We start from the raw sequence: 24,179 nt of genomic DNA, 5'->3' as shown, positions 1-24,179 counted from the left end.
TGAAACCAGACTTTCTGGAATCTTATATAAAAATATTTTTCACTGATACTGTTTAGTAAATTCCCTCGCACAGACCATTAAATATGTTATACTTGTTGGCATGCCAAAGAAAGAATTCAGATGCCAACATTTTGAAATTAATTACTGAAGAAATTTCTCACTTTACTGTAGAAACTAATCTGTATCATTACCTCTTATGAAGATAATCTAGGTTGGAAATTAAAGTTTTAATTATAAAGTTAGTGATCTTGTTTATTAATAATCTTTTAACCATTCTCTTTTCTAAAATTTCCTAAGAGAAATAAGCAGGTGGAAAGTGGTCTTCCCTCCACCCCACCCTCCGCTCTGCAGTTTCTTTAAAACCGTTTTCACGGCCATGTTCCAGGCAGGCTCCATGGAAGCAGGGCTAGGCTGGTGCCTGTCTGCTGGGCCACCCCCGCCCTCCTGTACACCTGCATTTGCAAGGACTCACTTTGCTTGTGAAAAGGAAGCGTCCCATCTGTTTTTCTCTTCTGAATCTCAGCCCTTTTCCACCATCTGTGGCCCAACATTTCGAAGCTACTTATCAGAATAATTTCTTCAATATCTCACATTCTGAACGCTAGAAACACATCAAGTAATTTTTTTTTTTAAGCTCCTTGAAAAGAGTTCAAAGCTCTTTGAAGGAAAGACAGACCTTGTGCTTGGGAATTTCAGAATACTGTGACATTAGAAGCCCTGACCACATATTTAGTACTTTTCTTCATGAGTTTTTAATAGAATCTGATGACATTTTAGTACTGTACAAGTTTTTTGTTCAGCAATATATTTTGTAAATTATACTTAAATGAATATTTGAAAGTATATTTTAAGAGTGTTTCTACCTTACCCTGAGATATTTAAAATAAAGACTTGCTACATTCAGGGTAAAATAAAAAGACAGATACTTCCCAGAAGAAAGATGTCTGAGGAGCATAGTCTCTTCAGTGTGTACTATTAGAAATAGACAGAGAAAATGAAAGGAGATGAGTGCCCTGTATTTTAAATCATTTTAAAACCATGGTCTTCCCTTTACTATGTCTCTTAAAGTTTTATGTCTCCTAGTAAGAGACTTTCTTTTACAGTATCAGTACCACTTAGAGTTATTATTAGAATAGATTCTATTTTTTATATGCCTTGGGGCAAGAAGTATTTGAGTGTGCACCTTGTAAAGAAGCATGAAGCAGTCAGAACTCCTGGGCTCCTGGGGACCCTGAGGTCCGGTGACCTCCCACCCCCCACTGGCGGGATCTGCTCTTCTTGGAGATCCTGCAGAGCTTGCTGGCTTGTTTGTAAAATACAATGAGAGCTTTATGACCCCCCCTAAAGTCCTGGGTATTGTGTGTTTAGATAGTAAGGCTTAGAGAATAGGTTCATGCTCTTTGTAAAGTATTTGTTAAATATAAAATTACCCAAATAAACTGTGTGTTAGACTGAAAACCAAATGCCACTTCTATGAATGATGTTGCATTTTGAGGTTTCTGGTGTTAGTAGATAGCTTACGTTATTAATGGAATTATTTTAAATTGGTTACTGGTCTTGGCAAAACCACTTAAAATTGATGCCTTCCTATATTAAGACAAAAAAAAGGTAAATATATTCAGGATCTTGAAATCATTAAGGAAGCTGTTGTTACAGTGTTATCAACTTACTTTCTAGCCCGGAATCTTCGAAAAGCCTTAGGAGGGCACCACCCTACTGACTGTGCACAGCATTTCCGAGGTCCTGTCTTGAAATAGGGCTTCTTACGAGATGCCAGATTTTTATTCAGGGGCCCCTTCCCACCCCCCATAATCCAGGATGTTCAAGTCTGTAGATTCTGGCCTGCATTCTGCATGACAAAACATATATTTAGGGTAACGCTTTTTTCAGAAATAAATGAATGAGTGAGTGTATGTATTGTGCTGGACTGGCTGGGTTAGAAATGGCCGGCGCCTTCGGGAGAGCGGGGTTAGAAATGGCCGGCGCTTTCCGGAGAGTGGGTCTGCGGAGATCAGGACGCGCGCCGGCCTCGCGCTCCCCCTGCTGGCCGCGCCCCGCACTCCCCGCGCTCGCTGGCTTCCCCTCCCAGCCGCCTGCGTGAGGTGTGAGACCCTGAGAAGGATGTGAGCAGTGCAGCGGTGGTCGGCAGTGTAGTGTTGGAATGAGAGTGACTCTTACACTTCAGCCTCCTCCGCCTCCTGATTTTCAGATAAACAATGTAGTGATTGTAAAATACGATTAGGAATAATGTACATTAGAAAATGTATAGGCTTATCTTAATATTCAGTGCTGGATTTTAATGTAATTTCTATACGTAGAGCAAAAATTAAATTTCCAAATAGTTTCTAGATCATTTTGCATGTTCTCACATGCTTATTTTTGTTTTAAGTATGGTTTTGATGTATCACAAGTTGAGAACATTTGAAAGAATTTGTAACACGAATTTATAATACTTACTAAAAATAAAAGTTTTAACTTCTTACCTTTTAGCCACTGTGTTGCTTTGCATTTGCTGACTTTTCATACATTGATTTACTTTGATGAAGGTTCTAGTGTATCAGTAAAGGCTGTCATACACTAACAGATGGAATCCGGTTGTCCTGTATGAAGGTAGAAAGCATGAGTTTTGTAAGGGCAAACATGAGATGTGTATATGTGTATACATGTGTTCAGAGATGATGCTACTTTCTGACATTATGGATGATTATAACAAATTCTGGTGAGTGGATACGTGTCTTAGAAAATGCTAGAGCCAGTATCGAACCTTCTCAAGTGATCTAGAAGTCCAGCAGTTTAAGAAGATAACCTCATTCTGTACTCATGAAGCCCCCTTCAAACTTAGCAGGTAATATGCTTGCAAATTTTAGTAATAATTTTGTCGTTAAAACATGTTTATATAGGTCTGCTGACAGAGTGACAATATGCATTGTCTGTAACATCAAAAGTTGGGTAGCTTCAGTTGGTGTAAACTAGGTGTGAGGGTTTACTTTGAACTCCCTTGTCTCTTAATTGTGTGTCGTATGTTGGTTTCAAAAGTGGTTTTGCTTCCCTGTTTAGTAGCTGATTCTTGTGTTAATACTTTTCTTGTTTATACAAAAAATATAGTACTCTTTTAATGTTAAATGTTCAAGGGAAAACATTCTATATAATAACTGTATAGCAAGCAAGGGAAAAACCTTAAATTCTGAGTATAGAATAGGCAAAATGTTAAATTTCTTGGTAGGTAAACATGTAGGTTATGAAATATTCTTTCAGAATAGACTTTAAATTGTCTATTGTATAAATACAGGTTTTCATTTTTAAGAACTAAGGTGGTAAATTGTAACATTAAGAATTGTTGTGCTGACACTTATTTAGGGAATTCTTAAAGCACGGATTATTGACCCAACAGACTATAATGGCTAAAAGAAACCCTTCTTATTTTGCAGATCACTGAGGTGATAAGTGATAATGGCTCAGACACATCTGTAGTGTGTGGTCAGTCTGCATGTACTATACACACTTAAGGCTTAGTAGTTCATATCCAAAAAAGAATAAATAATAAACTTCAGAAGGAAAAAGACTATGTAGCATCACTTTTTAAAAAGTAATACTTTTAATTTAAACTTCATAATGGAAAAAGTTGTTGCTGTAAAATTTAGTACTTAGATTTAGTGCATGAGTTTCATTTATTTGAAATGTGGAAACACAAATGAAGATCTGAAAATTACTTATATTTTTCTTGTCTCTTAAGAGTCTACTAGCAGTGGAAAATATAGGGCTTATTTACTTCAAAGATACTTAAAAGAATATGCTTTTTATAGGAATTTCAGTTAGGTTAAAGCATAGCCCTATATCAATTTTGTAGTCAGGGTCCAAATTCTAAATGAAGTGATCCACAGATAGTTCAGCTGATGAAAGACAAGCAACGTTAACAGTTGTGTTTTTCCGTACATAGTCAGCCATGTACAAAGCTGTCCTTCTCTGCCTGTGCAGAGTAGTCATGAATGAATTAGGTGTTAGAATCGGAGCTTTTCAGATTGTCCTATATTCACAGGGAAACTACAGGACAAGCTAAAATAATCTAGTGCTCTACCAGAGTTTAAACTGGCGCTCTGAAGTTTTGCATTTTACTCTTGTAAACTAATTCTGTGAAAGGAGTAAGTCTGCGCGAGTTTTAAAAGATGGGTAAGAGTGTTTGGATGCCAACATCCTGTTTACACGGGGTGACGTCATCAGCAGTAAGTGTTGCGCAGGCACTTTGTTGAATCATGGATAGGGCCTGAGATTTTACAGCATTCGACGCCTGCTCCAATTTGCCGTGTATACTGATTGATTAGGAACTTAGTAGTGTGATGTGAGTTTTAACTTTGGGGTGGATTGAAGCGTTGCTGTGTCATGGAGATAAGGTCCGATTCTCACTTGTCCGAGCATTCGTTAAAAAAAAAAAAAAGGCTGATCTTTTCTTGATTAAGCTGGAGAATACCGTATTTACCCTTTATTGTTGGTATAAACCATTATTTTACTGAGAACCATTAGCTATTTTAAACTTGGTACATAAATTAAAGAGGAGCTAAATGGATTTGTGATCGTTGCCATTAGTAGCATTTTAGATTATACAGGCAATTATTGTGTTCATTATCCTAGAACAGCCCCTTTGTAGAATCATTGTGGTTGTCTTAGACATTATGCACAAATTTTCCCTTGGAGGTTAAAATTTCCAGTAGTGTATTTTATTTTGTTATCACAGTTGTTTCAAATAAAACAAATATTATGACAAGTAGAAGAAAATTTGCTTTATCTCCTAATATAGGAGATGACAATGAATGTTGAAAATAACTTCTGAGTGTATTTACATTACCTTTTCTTAAACAGTCATAATTACTTCAAGTGATTCATATATTTTATGAGTGAAAAGTTTACAGTCATGGCAAAAGATAATCTGGTCTGTCCAGGTATTTAAGACGTTTTTTTAAAGAAGGAAGAGATCCACATCAAAACTAAAGTTACCACCTACTTTATAGAATCTGTAACTTTATAAGTTAACTGGTTTTTATTTTAAATAGCTTATAAGAGTTCAGATTGTATTTTAAATGAGTTGAAGAAAAACATATTTCAGAGAAATTGAATATTAAAAGATTATTAATTGAAGTGGGTTTAAAAAAAACCCAAGTGTTAAAATGTGTCTTTTCTTCTGTTTTGTTAGAATTGAAAAAATTAAAATAAAATAAAAGCAACCTACAAGATTTACACTATGTACTGTAGTTTGGTTACAAGTTATATTCCAGGAACAAGAGTCACAGTTCAGAAAAGGCCACCTGCAAGGCACAGCCCATTTTTGAAAAGTTGTATTTTATTCCACTAAATGTTTTATTGCTCTTCTTTAAGTTAAAAGGGGTTGGGAGAAGACAACATGTACTTGGCTTCAAAATGGTTACATTCACTAGTCAAGCATCTGACCACATCTGTCTTCATCAATGAGAAAGGTACTAATGCTTTGAGTGATCTGCATATCGGTGTGCAGTGGCTGCTTTGAATGTTTCCACCCAATACGTGGCATTTTTTGAAAGGAAACTTTGTATTCATTTCTGAGTGTTTTTGTCCTGGCTTTTACAGTTCCTCACTGCTATGTTGCAGGGGAAAGTGTGAGGTGGTGGTTATGCATTTTGCAAGACAGTGATTCTTTATTTTATTACAAAAAAAGACCAACTCTGGAAGGCCAGATTAAATCATTCCTTTCACTTTTTAATGGGATTTGGATGAATAGAGTAAAATATGCACTTTGCATTCATTGATAGCATCTTTAGGTTGAGGTAATTGAGTCTTTTTTCCCTGACTGAATGAATAATGACTTCATCTGATCCTCAGTGAGGCCTGAAACTTAGACCGCCTTTGTCACAGCAAAAAGATCTGGGCTTTGAAACATGCTCTACTTCCCTGGCTTAATTTTTCTTCATTTTAATCCAAAAACCTATTTTTCTCAATAATTCAAGCATAAACTATGTAGTAGTTGAAGTAGCGGAAATTGCATGATATTTGTCCTGGTTGTGCTGCTTTTTAAATAGAGCTGATAAATCAGCCGCCGTGGTCTTCAGCTGCCCCGTTCTCAAGGGAAGGCACAGCCCATCCCCGCAGCAGCGTTGGGAACTTCAGAACCGGTTGAGTATTGCTCCCTTTCAGACTGTTTGTGATCTGGGGGAGCGGCGCTGTTACTGGTCTGGTGGCTGATCCGGAGATGAAAAAGCCTCGTGCTGGAGCTCTGAGATGTTGCTGTGGACATTTTACTTGGCTAGAAGGGGATCTGCTGGTGTGAATTAGAGAGCAGTGTGCTTTCTTGGAGAATACAGAGCTGGGAATGTGCAGTCTTTGAAAAGTTTCTGTTGAAAATGAGCTGCTGTCGGTGTTGCTGTATTGCAACACGGAGAAGAGTTTTTGTGGCAGGCCAAGTGTCTCATTAATTGTTACATTAGAATCCAGTTGCTATTTCATATAAAACTGACACTTTGTGTTTAAAGTGTCCTCAGTTAGGAGTCTTACACAGTGAAGTGGCCAAGTGAGCCCTGTGGCAGTGTGCACAGGACAGAGTGCAGGAGGGGCCGCCCCACCCTGCCGAGTGCAGCACCCTGTCTGTGTTGGTCACGGACCCCGCACTCTGGGCACTGCCAGTCCCATGGCTTTGGAGTCCTTGTCGTTGCTCCTGTTGTACCTGCGCTGTTGTACCTGTGCTGTTGTACCTGCGCTGTTGTACCTGCGCTGTTGTGCCTGCGCTGTTGTGAAAGGCCGTGAAGTGTTTATTAACCGATGGTGGTGCCGACTGTCGGCCACAGGAAGTGATTTAAAACAAGCCTGGTTAGAAAAGAAAACTTACTATTTTATGATTCTGTTTTATAACATAGATCACTGGTGTTCATCTTATTTCTCCTACTAGATTAGCTGTTTCTTGCAGGTAAAATCTTATACTTAGCTCGTTTTCATAACCTTAGAGTTTAGCACAAAATGTAGTAGACATTTAAATTTATTTGTTTAATTAGTTGAGTTTTCTTCACAGCTGCACTTAATGGACTTTCTGACGAAGTTTTATTTTTACTTGATAATTGCAGGTTCTAAAGATCTCATGAGAGTTTGTGGAAAGTATTAATCAAAACCAGATATAAACTAGATATATGAGTTGTGGGAAAAGGCTAGCTTTCTACTGGTCAAAGTTACAGATTTTTCAAAAGGCACTACAGAATAAACCAAGTTATTTATTAGCTCTGCAATTCTCAAACTTTTTATTTTTTTAATCAGGTTTTTTGCAGTCATGTTTTCTTCATGTACTCCTTTTCAAAAGTTGTTCCAGATTCAGGAGAAATTGAGGTGGCAGATAGATAACCAACCTGATAGGATTTAGTCTTCTGTTAATGTCACATAGATCAGAAATAAGTAGGTAAGTTAAGTACATGCTGTTCCCCAACCTAGTGGTGCTGAAGGCAGTGGCCTCTCACCCTGGCACCTCTGCCCCGGGGGTACCACCACTTACAGATGAAGAAAACGAGGTTTAACAAAGAATTTAAGGTTGTTCCTCAAGTCACACATTTAGTAAACAGAGAAAGTGGATTCCAATCCAAGTGTGTAATAAGAGCAGTAGCAGCACACCTGGGGAGCGTACTGCCCAGCAGGAACTATGGCCACTGTGCCTTGAGCTCCCTCTTTGCATCCCCTGGGGGCTGTAAGGAAAACATCCCACCTTCCCTATTTTACAGATAAGAAAACCAAAGCCCAGCTTGCCCAAGGTTATACCGCTAAGTGGCAGAGTCAGCATCTAAATTAGCCTAAATCCAGAGTCCCGAGGAATCCTAGTTACTGTGCTGTGTCACTTCTCCCGCCCTTCCTGCAGCGCCGACTTCCCTCTCATCCCCCAACCCCACTCACTGGACTGCCTTGTGGTCTTTCAGGACTGAAAGCAAGCAAAGAGAAACAGTTCACAGTGATTGCTAGAGCTCGAAATTGAAGCTACATGCTTCAAAAGAGCTGTATTCTCTTAACTTGTGCAGTGAGAGCTTTTTGGGTTGCTAGTTCTCACCGTTTCCAAGATCCTATACAGAATGCAGCCAAAAAAATGAACTGATTCTTATTGACATAATTTTCCCTCACATTTTGCTCAGCTGGTAAACGATCCATAGAATGGACTTGTGTGTAGTGTACCTGACTGGGAGATCATACAATGTATGATTTGTGCAAATTAAAAAGGTTTTATTTTGAGCTAACTATCTGTTGCTTTTTTTTTTTTTTTTTTTTTTTTTTTTTTTGCTGTAAGACAAGTTCTTTCAAAGAGACTGTTGGTAGATCGGAAAGACATACATACTGTCCTGTTCTTGGGAACTCTCCATCTAGAGTAGAATCCTCATGGGGGATGTGCAGAGGCGCCACACGGATAACAGAGGCATGGCCATGGCGTGGCACGTGCAAGGAAGACACGCCTGCACCCTCAGAACTCTCTGTTCCCGGGCCGCGCCCTGAGCAAGCTTCCAGTGCCCTTCTCTAGGCTTGCGTTTCACTTTGCCTGAGCCAGTGACCAATGCACCACCCGACCAGAGGCCATGTCTGAGTTCACTGCGGCTGTGTGCTCTGGCCTCGTGTTTTGTCAGTAGACCCTTTCTGGAAATGCTCTGGGAATCATGACTCATTTCTAGAAATTCTGCCTGAATCTGTTAAAGGTTTTTCAGGAGAAAAGTTAGTAACATTTTCATATTTCATTATAATAAAGGCTAATACCAAAAAATCTTAAAGTTTTTTTTGTCATCATTACCACGCATTCTGATTTATAATATTAGGGACATTGTGGTTAGCTTGTTCATGTATTATGTGTTTTTCTTTCAGGTTGGTTTGTTGGACCTTGAACTCAATCGGCTGACGAAAGCACTATTTTTGGCTTTAGTTGCTCTTTCTGTTGTCATGGTAACCTTACAAGGATTTGTGGGTCCATGGTACCGCAATCTTTTTCGGTTCCTTCTCCTCTTTTCTTACATCATTCCCATAAGGTAGGTTTAAAAACGAAAATAAAACAAATGTCTGGTTTCATTGAGTATGATTTTATTGAAATTTATCTTTCTCAGTGTGAAAGAAATTATCCAAACAAAGCTAGAGAAGTAAGAGCCACGAGTTATGAGGAATCTGGAGGAATTCTTCAGTGGAAATGTTGTTGGGGAGACGTCGTCAGTGCCGGTGGAATGATCTAGAGGTGTCATACTTTCCTAATAGTGAATGTGTTGATGGTGTCCTCTTCAACAATCAGAAGATATTTCCTGATGAAACATAAACCAGAATTGCACAAAATTAGTTTTGTTTTTTGCTGATAGACTTTTAAATTTCCAGTGCCCTTTGATCTATGTGGAATCATTGGCATTTTAAAGTTCTATTTAATATATCTAATATCTGTCAAGTTAGATAAAATATTAAGGCTGTGTTTTTAATATGGACTATCATTTCAAAATGTTAACCTATGTTATAACTACAGATTGGGATATAAGTAGTTAATATTAGATGCCTATTTAATGTAAAGACTAATATTTTCCCATATGAACATAAATCCATTTTAAAGTATTTTCAAAAATATTTTAAGAAAGTTATTCTTAATATGTATGATTTAAAGTTTTCATAGGCATGAACAACTGAAACCTAATGGTGGGTAAAGTACGAGTCTGGAACATCTGCCTTTTGTAACAGAGAATGGACTAAACCAGTATAGAATGCTTAGGCTCAAGGATGTAGCCACTTTGAAGACAAAGATATCTCTGTTTCTAACCCAGCTTTCTCCAAAATTTGCTCTAAAAGGTGATGTCACTTCCATGTAGTTACATCCTAAAGTCAGAGCTATAATCTGTTCTTGGGAGGTGTACACACTGCACTGCCCTCACAGACAAGTGCTGGGAATGAATCCAGCTGCTCTCACCCAGTCTATTTGAGAGGTAGGAAATCAGCCTCCTTTCTGCCCATCACAGCACAGATTCCTGTGGACGCTCCCTTCCACAGTGTTGCTGGTTCACGGTGGCCAGGCCTGTGCAGAGAGCACGCAGCAAACAGCAACTTCTCATTGCAGCTGTGTGACTTGCTGCTGACATGGACTTTCTGCACTCCATAAAGCTGACTGCAGAGATGGCTGTTCCAACCTGACTTGTGGATTGAACCTTAGGCCCAGCTTCCCCACTCTCCTCTCCCACCACACTGCAGCTATCCCCATGTGCCAGCTGCTTCCCACCCTAGCTGTGTCCTCTGCTTCAGTGCTCCTCTACCTCATCATTCCGTGGCTAGGCTTGTCACTTGGCTTTTACCCTAAATACTCTTCCTTAGAGAGGCTGCCTTTGTCTGCTCAGTACAGACCAAGAAACAGCCAGCCACTTGCTATCACAGCAGCCTATTGAATTCTGTGTAGATCTCTATGACATTCATCTTGTTTGTTGCCCATTTCTTTCTTCTCACTAAGCCCTGTGAGAATAGAGGCCTTGTGTGGCCCGTTTGTTGTTGTGTCCTAGTTAGGGCCTAAAACGGAGCACGCTTGGGATGTGGTAGGGCCTCCGTAAGTATTTGTTGAATGGACCCATTACAAAGGCCCCGTCCTGCTCAGAGGACCCAAGCACAGATCATCACAGTTCTTGTGCCAGCACGTATTGAGTGCCACAAGTGGACTCTGTTCGTCTTTGTCCTGAAAATACCCAGCCCCCCACTGGCTAAGTGGCAATTAACAAAGTATAACCAGAAAGTAACCTGCCTTTTTTATCTGTCTGTCATGCCAGAATTTACTTATTCGGATGTGATGGTCCTTCAGGTGGTTCTCATTTGTTGTTCAGCCTAAATACTCACCTTGATCCCAGGCCCTTCACACATTGTATCTTCTCTCCACCAGCTTCCTCCGTTTGATGCCACCCACTCCCCAAGAGTCTCCTTTGTCTCCAGACACATGAATGAACCCTGGTATCCATTTTTGTATTGTCACGTGAGAAGATAGGTTAGCCATCAAGTGAAGGAGGAAATAAGACATTTCTCCTGCTTTTCTTAGTTTCCACTGGTTGGAATGCCTGTCTCAGGCAAAGCAGGCTGCAGTGACTGGCCCAGATGGAGGAGCTGCTTCTCCTAGAGCTGCAGGGAACACCTCCTGACACTGTGGCCTTGTCACTCGAAGACCTTCTGACTAATGGGAGTTGAGTCTCTGGTTCTCAGGAGCTCCACGTAAGGCACGTAGTGGGGCACATATACATGTTTGTGCCAGCTTGAGAACCTGTCTCAAGGGTGGCATATTTTTCTCCTACGGAGAAAATGTATTCCAACTCCCAAAATACGTTAATAGACACTTCTGCAGCATCTGCCTTTTGGGTTGTATTAGGTTATGCGTTCATTTTTATCAGAGCTTCATAACACAGAACATGTTTGGGATTCTTCCCCTGCAAGTTGCTTCCAGAGCCTCATAGCATGTTGTTTTCATTACCATTTGCTTTGTGGATTGGTATGTGGTCATTTTATAAATATTCCATGTATGCTTTAAAAATATGTGTATTTTTACATGAATCATTCTATATCCATTAGATTGATCTTCTTTAATGTATGCGCTTTACTTTTTTTTTTTTTAAAAAAAAAAACTTCTTAACTTTTTATTTACTGAGAGTGTGCAAATCTCTCACCATAATAATGAACTTGTCCATTTTCCCATGCCATTTTGTGAATTCTAGCTTTATATATTGTGAGGCTATGTTATTAGTTGCTTACAGGTTTAGAATAGCTCTTATTCTGGTGAATGAAAATCTCTTATAAACAGCATTAGCTAGGTGGTAGTGATGTTGTCTTAAATCCCATGCTACTGTCTTTACACTTACTGTGATTAACACTTTATTTGCATTAATTTGTGCCACCTTATTTTTGCTGTTTGTTTTACTTCTATATTTTTCTTTTCTTTCTTGCAACCTTTGGAGTTTTTTCAACTCCATTTTTTCTATTAACTTGAAATGATACCCTATATTTCTATTATTGTGCTTTCCCTAGAAGTTTTACATATTTAATATGTAATATTTAGTAAAGTTTAAAGTTAAGCTTTATCTTTACTCTCCTCTCAATCAATGCTAAGACCCTAAAATATTTTAAGTCAGCTTATGTCCCCTCTCCCATCCACTTACATGCTTTACTAGTCAACATTTGCTTTCATCTTGTCATCCTGTTTGGTTTATACTCAGTGTTTGCACTAGACCTCCAGGCCGCAGCCTTCTTGGCATTACTGCAGTAGTAAAAGGGTGTTTCTAGCGAATCATCCTACATATTCTTGATCGGTCTTTTTTCAAAGAGGATAAGGGCTTTTAGCAGGGTAAATTTCATTTACAGAAGAATAACCTTAATGATTATGTCTGAAGTAAGGCTTGGAAAATACAGTGCGTATTATTCACATTCAATCCCATCGCTTTTTATTTTGGCCAGGCGAGGTGGCTCATGCCTGTAATCCCTAGCACTTTGGGAGGCCAAAGCAGGTGGATCACCTGAGGTCAGGAGTTTGGGACCAGCCTGGCCATCATGGTGGAATCCCTTCTCTACTAAAAATACAAAAATTAGTGGGGTGTGGTGGCACACACTTGTAATCCCACCTACTTGAGAGGCTGAGGCAGGAGAATCGCTTGAACCCAGGAAGTGGAGGTTGCAGTGAGCCGAGACTGCGCCACTGCTCTCCAGTCTGGGCAGGCAAAAGAGCAAAACTCTGTCTCAAAGAAAGAAAGAGACAATACAAGGTAGCAAGGTAAGTGTTGTGGTCAGTAAATAGTCAAAGCTGATGCACTGGCCCCTGCTGACACAGAACAAATGGGCAGGCCATCCAGTGCCCTTGGCCTCTTCTTAATCGGAGGGGACAGGTGAAAGCACATAAATGAAACAGTTACATAGTAGTAAAACACTATGTAGTAAAGTCAAACCGGGCACTGGAACAGAGAGAACCTTGCAGGCCTTCAGAGCAATGTGGGCCTTCCCTGGCCGGGTGCTCATTAAGCGGCGGCCCGCATGGTGAGGCCACCGTGGAAGACCTGGGGAAAATGTCTTGGCAGAGAAAGCACATTGTCCCAGCACAGCAGAGACGGCCGGTGGCTGGCACACGTGCACTCCCTCTCAGCCTCCCCAGCCTCCAGCACAGGGCGCCTGCTCCCGTGTCTGTCGAGCAAACACATCTTTTTCTAGGAATTCCTTGTTTTTTGCTCTCATTAATTTGATTTTTCTTAATGTCAGTTGATTTCTTTCAGTTCTAGAATGTCACATGATGTTCCTTTCAAGACTGCTTCTCTTTCACTGCGTAAAAGGCCTAATGAGAGCTTTGCTTCCTTTTGTATCCAGGGTACCTCTGTCTTTAACTGACAGAAACTATTGAACAGTATTGGGACTTTCATTATGTTGTAGTGAAATATTTTATTTATATGGACTATCTCCAGTTACTTCTTTCTTTAGTAAAATAATATAGAAAGATTTGACCTTTTTCCTGTATCCGGTTACCAAGAAAAATTAATTATAGTTATGAAAATTAGTTTGTGTAATAAGCATTTTTTAACTAAAACTAATTTTTGTTTTCATACCTTCGTAATTATATGTATTTATAGTAAAACAAAATAGAAAATAGGGCAGGCGAATAGCTTGAGTCCAGGAGTTAGAGACCAGCATGGGCAATATGGTGAAACCTGGTCTCTCCAAAACAAACAAACAAACAAAAAATTAGCCAAGCATGGTGGCATGCGCCTGTAGTCCTAGCTAGTTGGGAGGCTGAGGCAGGAGGATTGCGTCAGCCCCAGAGGTGGAGGCTGCAGTGAGCTAAGATCACGCCACTGTACTCCAGCCTGGGCAGCAGAGCAAGAGCCTGTCTCGAAAGAAAGAAAAAACTAATAATAAGAGAAGATGATAAGTATGATCTGTAATCCTGCTGTCTCTACTCAAATTCTGTCAAACATTTCCAGTGTATTTATACAGACTTACAAATACGACTATGCATATTTATATCTACAAAAAATACCCACACCCCAGATTAAGTCTGTGTATCCTTCTCTAGTGTCTGCTTAGAAAATGAGGACGATAGCAGGCTTTCTGCAGGTCTCTCTTGCTCTGGTTTTTCAGTCAACAGTTTGATGTTTAGCATGTTCGGTCATGCTTGGAGAGGCTTTCGGGGCAGAACTGTCACTTCCCCTCTGGCTCCAGAACATCTCACACCACTTCAACACGAGGCTCTGCCGTGTTTCTCTCACTCAGGATGCAGTGACACAGGGTGCACGCGGGGCGAGATCCGCTGATGTCAAAAGCACAGGACACTGATTCGGGGCATTAAAGTTCACATTTGATTAAAGCCAAGTTTGTTTTCCTTTTGCAAAGTTGACGTAAAATATGAATAACGACATGTTCTAGTATTTGCTAAATATGCTTTTGGATTGAATAAAAGGTAAGACTTCTGAAATATGTTTTGGTTTTGCATGGTATGCAAATCTGAAAAGTAAAGTGCTTTTTTCTTTTTTTTCTTTTTTTTCTTTTTTTTTTTTGAGATCGAGTCTTGCTCTGTTGCCCAGGCTGGAGTGCGGTGGCGCCATCTCGGCTCACTGCAAGCTCCGCCTCCTGGGTTCACGCCATTCTCCTGCCTCAGCCTCCCAAGTAGCTGGGACTACAGGCGCCTGTCACCACGCCCGGCTAATTTTTTGTATTTTTAGTAGAGATGGGGTTTCACCATATTAGCCAGGATTGTCTTTATCTCCTGACCTTGTGATCTGCCCACCTCGGCTTCCCAAGTAAAGTGCTTTTTTCTCTGTTGTCCCAACACTCTTAAAGGGCTTTTCAAATTTAAGAAGGTTAAGCTGTTTTATAAAAATTCCTCTATATGAAGTAAAATATTTTGAGTTACTTGATATAATTTACATTGTAAATTTCAAAGGAAAATACTATAGTATTTAACTTTTACTTTTGTAATTCTAAAATTCGTACATGTTCCCTAAATCCTGTGCATCTCTCATAAGAAAAGGAAAATTGATTATCAGAATTCTGTATTCATTTAAAGTTCTGAGGTCAGGGACTTGCAGTTACTTCCCTCTTTAATTATTACCTCTTTCGTCCATATGCTTTGAAATGCTATATACCAGTGTAGTTGATAATGCAAAAACTATCTACCAGTGTGGGTCAGTGTTTTTACTCCCACATGAGGCATATGTGTGTGTTACAGGCAGAATGTTGTTTGACAAAGTGATAAAGGTGTTCCTTCTGCGAACACCGAGGAACCTCTTGTCAATACAGCGGCTTTGTCCTTCCGAGAACACCAAGGAACCTCTTGTCAATACAGCGGCTTTGTCCTTCCGAGAACACTGAGGAACCTCTTGTCAATACAGAGGCTTTGTCCTTCTGAGAACACCGAGGAACCTCTTGTCAATACAGCGGCTTTGTCCTTCTGAGAACACCGAGGAACCTCTTGTCAATACAGCGACTTTGTTGAAAGCACTGAAGGTGCAGGGTGTGTGTGGCTTGGGAGACACAGTTTATTCTCATTTACCAGGGGTCTGGCATCCGACCCAGTGAGCGTAGGGATGCTTGCCCTTGAGCTTCCAGAGCAGATGTACTGGGGATCCCCAGAGCACTGTGCAGTCGGCACTCCCCCGGAAGACCAAAAGTGTCAGGCAGCACAGGCACAGCAGTCATTGCTCCTGGATTTAGGAAAGAACTTTTCTGAAGGAAAACTTTTAGGAGCTGTATCAGGTTGCTTTTCGGTTAGGTACTCTTTCTGTGACATTTTACAGGTTTTTGCTAATTTACCAAACAGCTTTAGTAAGACCTCATTTTCCAGGTAGAATGCTTGTTAAAAAGAGTGTTTTCAACTTCTTTTGACCTAGATGTGATATTCAGGTATTGATGATTTGGAATATTTGGAGCCTATCCAGATTGCATAAAATGCTGATATTGGGAAATGATACTGTTTGGAAAGCATTCACCAAGGGTGTGTCCAGGTGGCGTTTTGCTCTTTGAAGAGATAGATTAGAGGCAGGTATTAGTCTGTTCTCACGCTGCTGTGAAGATACTACACTAGACTGGGTAATTGATAAACAAAGGAGATTGAATTGACTCACAGTTCTGCATGGCTGGGGAGGCCTCAGGAAACTTGCAATCACGGTGGAAGGGGAAGTAGGCACCTCGCAAGGCAGCAGGAGAAAGTGTGAGCATGTGAAGGAGGAACCATCACACACTCCCATCAAACCGTCAGAGGAACTATCCCACACTCATCAAACCATCAGATCTCAGAAGAACTCATTATCATGACAAGGCAGCAGGAGAAGGTGTGAGCATGTGAAGGAGGAACCATCCCACACTCATCAAACCATCAGACCTCACGAGAACTCATTCATTATCATGAGAACAGCATAAAGGAAACCGCCCCCATGATCCAATCACCTGTCTCCCTCTACACATGGGGATTACAATTCAAGATGAGATTTGGGTGGGGACACAGAGCCAGACCCTCTCAGGAGCTGACTAAAGGATGTACTCTGCAGAAACCAGGAATAGAGAGGGGCTATCCAAGAAGGATCTGTGTTGGAGTCTGTTTTCTAATAGTGTGGACTCTCAGGGTATACACAGGAGACCCATCATGTTTTATCAGCAGAAACTACCAGCTTGACCTAAAGGAACAAGACAGGATGAGATGAGAGAAGTCTGTTGGACTCCCAAAATCTTATAGGCAGGAAACAGCTTGATAGAGCTACTGGCTGCCAGCATGTGCTCCCTTTCAGAAAGAGGAAGAATGACCCCAGGGTCAGAATTGACATGGGCAGTGCAGAGGTCACGGAGCTGTCAGCCTAAGGGGCACTGAGACGCAGTTATTCTGTTATTCTCAGCTCTTGAAACTTGACAGAGTTTGCCTTGCTGAATTTCAGACTTGCTTGGGATCAGTGATCTTACATTCCTTCCAGTTTCTCCCATTTGGAATGGAAATATCTATCTATCCTTGTGCCACCACTGTATTTGGGGAGCAGATAGCTTGTTTTCTAGTTTCACAGGTCCACAGGTGGAGAGGAACTTAGGTCCCAGGATGGACCATGGCCAGTGTCTCACACATACCTAATTTAGATGGTTTAAATGATGAGATTTGGGACATTTGAGCAGATGCGGTTTGGATGAGATTTTGGACTCAATGTTGATGCTATAGTAGGCTGAGACATTTGGGATATTGGGATGGGGTAAATGTATTGGGACTGATGTAAATTTGGGAAATGCTAGAGGGTGGACTCCCGTGCATGCAGTGATGGCCCCCAAAACATGTGCCCACATGAAATCTGTGAATGGAACCTTACTTGAGAAAAGAGTCTTTGCAGATATGATTAAGATAATGGTCTCTAAACGAGACCATCCTGAATTAGAGTAGGCCCTAATTGCAGTGAATGTCCTTGTAATCGAAGGAGTAGGAATATGCCAAGGAGAAGGTGAGGTGAAGACAGTGGCAGAAACTGGAATGATTCCGCTACAAGCCAGGGCACGCCAAGGACTGTGAGCAGACCCGGAGCTGGAGAGAGGCAGAACAGCCCACCTCCACCCTCCCCACCCCGCCCCACCCCCGACCAGTGTCCCGGAGGAAACAGCTCTGCCCACACCTTCCAGATGGTGAGAAAATAGAATTCTGTTGCTGTAAGACATCTAGTGATGGCATCTTTAAGAAACCAGCACACCACATAGAGTCATTTTTCACAAAATGCTTCATCCCCTGCTCTTGGCAAGGTAGCGTCAGGAAGGGTGAGATGCTACAGTGTCCCATGGCTACTGTTTGGCTTGTAAGAAACAGTTCAGTTTCCCGATATTCAGGAGTGTTTCCTTTCTGCCTGTTGTTCCTCGAGTGTTGTGGGAGAATGTCTCCTTTTCCTGCTAAGTGTCCTGCTAAGCTCTCACTTTTTAATAGGCAGCTCAGCCTTCTGCATGCTAAACACTTAGTTGAATGTGTAATGGTTCTTCATTTACTCAACATCCAAGTATGTGCTTTTGGGAAGGTATTGCGATGGGCCATTCAGCTTAGTACACGCCCCGTGCCGCTGTGTGTGAGCGTGCAGGGATGAATGGCGCGCATCCTCGGGGCCCTGCAGCTCAGTCCTCAGCGTCTTCATCTGGACACCCTGTTCCCCTCCCTCCCTCTCCTTTCCCTGCTCTTTCTCTCCATAGAAGTAAAACTTATCTAAAACTTTAAATTACTTCCTCCTCCTCTCCCCACAACCTAGCCCTCAACAAAAGCCAAAAACCTGTCCCTAAACGTTCAAGGTTGTTTAGAGTTTGTTTTTTTTTTCAATAATATATTTTTCTTTAGGAAAAAAATACTTTTCTATAATTTATCTTTATGTTAAGTTTTTAGTTACTGAGCATGGCTAACTCATGAACTCTCATCACTAGTTTTATATAAAGTTGAAATAAAACAAAGTTTTATTTTATATATACAAACCTTATTGCCTCTAATTGTGGAAATAGTGCTGGCGAACAGAGAAGTCATTTGATAGAAAAAGGGCATAGTTTAGAAGTAATTTTGGCTAAAGAGCCCCTTTTTCCGGTTTGCTTATTTGAACTCAGAAAATTCAGAAAAATGAAGAGGTTTCTAAGACTGTTTGGGGAAACAATTTGAAAAATTTCTACGATGAAGCATGTTTTCCAGATTTTTAAGGTCAGTGGAGATGCTGTGACAGGAAAACTGGTTAATACTGCTTTTCTAATACCACAGTCCATCCCCTTTACGTGGCACATATGCCGGGGGTTCCATATATGAACCCTGAGGGTCCAGCGTGGCTGCAAAAACCATCTAGCACTTAGCACCATTATCTTCACGCAGTTTCAGAGTTAAGGTGCCATACACGTTTAAGATGTTTCCTTTTATACTTTTTCTGTATAAATCTCTTATTAGTTATAGCATGAATTATGTGCCAGTTTTTATATTGGCTTAGAAGATACATTTTTGCACAATTCATTTCATTTCTTTTGAAATAATCACTGTCTTGGCTTTAAAAAATTATAGTTAACAAATTTGTTTTAATCTATCAAAAAAGTTATTACTTTTCATTGCACGGGCTGCTTCAGCAGCCTTTGAGCATTGTTTTGTTTTGAAATGTGTGGGCTTTAAAGTTTTCATTTCATTTTTAATAGAGAATTATATCTATTTATGAGATACAATATAATGTTTTGGTGTATGTATACATTATGAAATGCTGCTTTTATTGTTAATTTCTTGCTTTTCCTAAAGGTTTGTCACCTAAAAATTGCATATATAAATATATGCAGTCATCTCTTGGTACCCATGGGGGATTGGTTCCAGCAGCCTCCATGGATACCAGAACCCATGCATACCCAAGTCCCACAGTGAGCCCTGCAAAACCTATCCACAGGACAGGTGGACCGTCGGTATCTGCGGGGTCGCCTCCCAGGAACACTGTGTTTCGATGCATGTTTGGTTGCAGACGCAGAGCCCTCGGATACGGAGGGTTGACTTGAGTTACTAAAAAGAGTCCGTATCTGAGTGACTTGCACAGTTCAAGCCTGTGTTGTTTGAGAGTCAGTTGTGAATTAGTTTTTCCTGTTTTGTTAGTTTCTATAATTGAAATCATACTGGATGTTTTCTTTTTGTCTTACTCCTTTTGTTTAACATGGCTGCGTGCAGGAGGTTGTGTTGTCCTCTTCTCGTTTCTTGCAGCTTGTCATTCTCTTGCATGAGCACTTTCCAGTGTATCTAGTGTATCCAGTATATCCGCTGTTTCCGGGGTTTGGGTTGCTTCCAGTGTTTTTACAGTGGGCAGCAGTGCTGCTATTAACACTCCATGAATGTGTATTCCACACATTGGCACCCTGGTATAAGGTATCTAGGAATGGCACTACTTGGCTATATCATTTGCCAAATTTACCAGATAATGTTTTAACTGTTCTTCAAAGTGGTTGTACCAGTTTGCCATTCCAACATCAACGTCAAGAGTACTTCACATCCTCAGCAACACTTCGTATAAGTGGGTTTCTCATTGCAGTTTTAATGATCGTTTCCCAGCTTGATAGTGAGACTAAACAATTATGCCCATATATATTGGCTATTTAGATTTTCTCTTTTGTGAACTTTCTAAGTCTTTTGTCTGGTGTTCTGAGCAGCTTGCAGTTATCTATTTTAGATGCCAAGGCCTTTTCGGCTTATGTTTTGCTGATATCTTTCTCAATCTGTAGTTTGACTTTTTACCCACCCATTGGTGAAATTATGAAAAAACAATTGTTGATTTTACATGCCAAATATATGAGGGTTTTTTTTATTGGTTATCACTTTTTATGTTGTTTAAAAAATCCTTCCCTACTCCAAGGAGATGAAGCTCTCCTTTTACATTATCTTCTAGAAGCTTAACTGTTTTTCCTTTGACCACTGTGTTTTTTGTTTTTTTAAATATATATGGTGTGAAGTACAGTTTTTAAATACGATATTTTTGCAAACCAATTGTCTCAGCACCAGTTATAGAAAAGACTTTTCCCAGTGATCTAGTGCCCCGTCTGCCATGTACCAAGCATTTGTATACACATGGGCCTGTTTGGGTTACCTGTTCTGTTCCCTTGGACTGTTTTTGTATTCCCACCAAATAACAAACTGTGTGTGTTAATAGACTTTTATAATAGTTCGACATTTAATAGAACAAGTCTGTCCTCATATGCAGGTTTGTTATATAGGCAAACTTGTGTCATGGGGGTTTGTTGTATAGATTATTTCATCACCCAGGTGTTAAGCCTAGTACTCATTAGTTATTTTTGCTGATCCTCTCCCTCCTCCCACCCTCCACCCTCTGATAGGCCCCAGTGTGCATTTTCCTCCTCTGTGTGTTCTCACATTTAGTGTGTTCTCACCATTTAGCTCCTAGTTATAAGTGAGCACATGTGGTATTTGGTCTTTTGTTTCTGCATTAGTTTGCTAAGGATAGTGGCCTCTAGCTCCATCCATGTTCCTGCAAAGGACATGAGCTCATTCTTTTTTATGGCTGTATAGTATTCCATGATGTAGATGTACCACATTTTCTTTATCCATTCTATCATTGATGGGCATTTAGGTTATTCCATGTTGGTCTGGCTGGTCTCGAACTCTTGACCTCGTGATCCACCCGCCTCGGCCTCCCAAAGTTCTGGGATTACAAGCGTGAGCCACTGCGCCCAGCCTGATGTTGAGCTTTTTTTCGTATGATTGTTGGCCACGTGTTTGTCTTCTTTTGAAAAGTGTCTGTTCGTCCTTTGCCTACTTTTTAGTGGGGTTGTTAGTTTTTTTCTTGTAAATTTGTTTAAGTCCCTTTTAGATGCTGGATATTAAACCTTTGTCAGATGTGTAGTTTGCAAAAAAATTTGCTCCCACTCTGTGGGTTGTCTGTTTACTCTGCTGATAAGTTTCTTTTGATGTGCAGAGATTCTTTAGTTCATTGAGATCTCATTTGTCAATTTTTGCTTTCGTTGCAGTTGCTTTTGGGGTCTTTGTCACGAAATCTTCACCCGTGCCTGTGTCCTGAATGTCACTACCTAGGTTGTCATCCAGGAGTTTTATAGTTTGGGGTTTTGCATTTAAGTCTTTAATTCATCTTAAGTTCATTTTTGTATATGATGTAAAGAAAGGGTCCAGTTTCTCTCCCCTGCAAATGGCCAGCCAGTTATCTCAGCACCATTTATTGAATAGGAAGTCCTTGTCTCATTTCTTGTTTTTGTCAGGTTTGTGGAAGATCAGATGGTTGTAAGTGTGCAGTCTTATTTCTGGGTTCTCTATTCTGTTTCATTCACCCTTGTGTTCTTTAAGAGTGTTTTGGCTCTTCTCGGCCATGAATATGGTGTATCTCCCAGTATTATTTAAGTCTTCTCTAAAATAAGTCTTCTCAAATTTTGTTAGAGCAGTTCTTAGATACTTGAGATTTTTTAAATGATACTGTAAATATCGTTCTTAAAAGAACCATTTCCTCTCTCTTTGCTGATGTAAAGAAATAAACTTAATTTTTATAAAATTATTGACTATCAATGCTGGTAAAAATCCTATTTTAGTTATTAAATTTCAGGTGTATTGAATTTTTTCTATATATAATCATATCATCAGTAAATAATGACAGCTTTTTTTTTGTTCCAGTTCTTTGCACCATTTATTTCTTTTCCTTGTTTCTGCAGCAAAGATCTTCAGTATGTTGCTAAAGAAAAGTGATTACAATAAACATTATTCTTTTGTTCCCATCCTCAAAGGCAAAACTTTCAACAGTGTCATTTAAGTATGCTATAAGTTTGTTTATAGAAGCCTTTTAATACATTGACATTTTTCTGTTCCTATTTTGCTAAAAGTTGTTTTAAATCATGAAAATATTCTAGGAAATATTTTTCTAAATCTATTGAAGATTTTTCATCTTCAAATTTTTCTTCTTTAATGTATTAACATGGCAAATTATATTGATTGACTTTCTAGTGTCATACCAACCTTGTATTTCTAGGAGCAAAACCCCAACATGATCATGGTATATTACTATTTTGTTTATTATTAAATTCCATTTGCTTGTATTTTCTGTGAGATTTTTACATTGATTTACAGGAGTGAAATTGACTTGTAATTTTTATTTTTCATACCATTCTTGTGGAGTTTGGTATCTGGATTATGCTAGTCTCATAAAAACATTTTTTTCTCATTTTCTTTCTCTAAAATAATTTATCTAAAATTGGAATTGTTTATTTCTTGAACATTTACATAAGAAGTCCATGTGGGCCTCAGCTTTTGACTGTGGAAACATTTTTGACACATTTGATTTAGTTATGGGACTATTTAGATATGGGACTATTCAAGTTTTTAATTTCTTGAGTCAGTTTTGCAAAGTTACAGTTTTCAATTCATAATCAAGTATTTAAATTTTCAGTTTTATTTATAACAGTTTGTTCATATTTTCCTGTTATCCCTGACATATATAGGATCTGTGATATCAACCTTTTTAATTATTCATACTTGTTATTTCTGCCCTTTCCGCTTTCTTTTTTTTCCTGACTACTCTTCCAATAGGTTTGCCAACTTTCATTTCTTATGGAAATACCTACTCTTGTCTTTATGGATTCTTTGTGCTGTGTATTATTTTTCTATTTCATTAATGTTTTCTCACTTGTCTATTTCCTCCTTGATTCGTGTTCATCTTCTCCCCCCTTTGTGAATATATGTATTGGAGGCTATAAATTTTTCTATAAGTACTAATTTGGTTGCGTTTCAGAAGTTTTCATATGTAGTATTTTTGTATTGTATTTTCATTTGTAGTATTTTGTTATTGTTAAGTACTGAATATTTTAATTTCGACTGTGATTTCATCTTTGACCCATGCTTATTACAAGCTTATTTCTTATCTTAATTTATAAGCATAGTTGAGAAATTTCTAATACATCTTTGTTCATAGTTTGATTGTATTTTTCTCAGAGGACATACCTTTTTAACTTCAGATCTGTGAAATGTGTTGAGACTTGTTGTAGGGTCCAATATTTAGTTCATTTTTATAAACATTCTTTGTGTGCTTCAAAACAACTTGAATTGCAAATTGTTGGTCATATGATTTCATCTGCGTGGTAGGTCAAGATTCTTAATCTTGTTTTTCAGTTTCTGTCTACCACTAGGGTCTTTCTCTTTCATAAAAGTTGCTGAAATGTGTCAAAATCTCTCACCACTATTGTGAATTTGTCTATTTTTCCTTCGAATTCTGTTTATTTTTAGTATTTTATGTTTTGTGGCTTTGATATTGGATGCATACAAATTTAAATTGTTATCTATTCCTAGTGAATTAAGCAGTTTCTCATTATAAAGTGACTTTCTTTATCTCTACTAAAGCTTTTTGCATTAAATTCTACTTTGTTTTGTGTTAATGTAGCAATGCCAGCTGTCTTTAATTTCTTTGGCATATCTTTTTCCATCTTTTTACTTTCAACTTATCTGTATGTTTATTTTTATGTGTCTCTTGTAATTAGCATACATCTTGTATTAGCATGCCATCTTGTAATTAGTTTAATTTTTATCTAACTTTGATTATTTTTGACGAGAGTATTTAGTGCATATGCAATTATTATAATACTGTTTATGTTTTTAGTTTAAATCTGCTATTTTATTTTGTGCTTTTAATATTACTTACCTGTTCAATATTTTTCTCCTTTCTTGCCATTTTATTATTTTTTTTGTAATGCAACTTTTTTCTCCAGCAGTTTAGAAGTTATGTAAG

At 39.2% G+C, this 24,179-nt stretch overlaps 1 protein-coding gene across 9 annotated transcripts in view; it reads left to right on the top strand.

The window, feature by feature from the left end:
• The window catches only part of ATP9B (ATPase phospholipid transporting 9B (putative)), a 293,323-nt gene that overhangs the window by 168,916 nt on the left and 100,228 nt on the right, over window positions 1–24,179 (top strand). For all 9 annotated transcript variants that reach the window (XM_008013727.3, XM_008013730.3, XM_008013726.3 and 6 more), the window contains one exon: window positions 8,839–8,999. In XM_008013727.3, the coding sequence (XP_008011918.2) occupies window positions 8,839–8,999 (161 nt within the window). The remainder of the gene's footprint in view (window positions 1–8,838; window positions 9,000–24,179) is intronic.

This window comes from Chlorocebus sabaeus, chromosome 18 (genome assembly GCF_047675955.1).
Source record: "Chlorocebus sabaeus isolate Y175 chromosome 18, mChlSab1.0.hap1, whole genome shotgun sequence".
Classification (NCBI taxonomy): domain Eukaryota; kingdom Metazoa; phylum Chordata; class Mammalia; order Primates; family Cercopithecidae; genus Chlorocebus; species Chlorocebus sabaeus.
The sequence above is the reverse complement of the archived record's forward strand: the minus strand, read 5'-3'. Positions and strand labels throughout refer to the sequence as shown.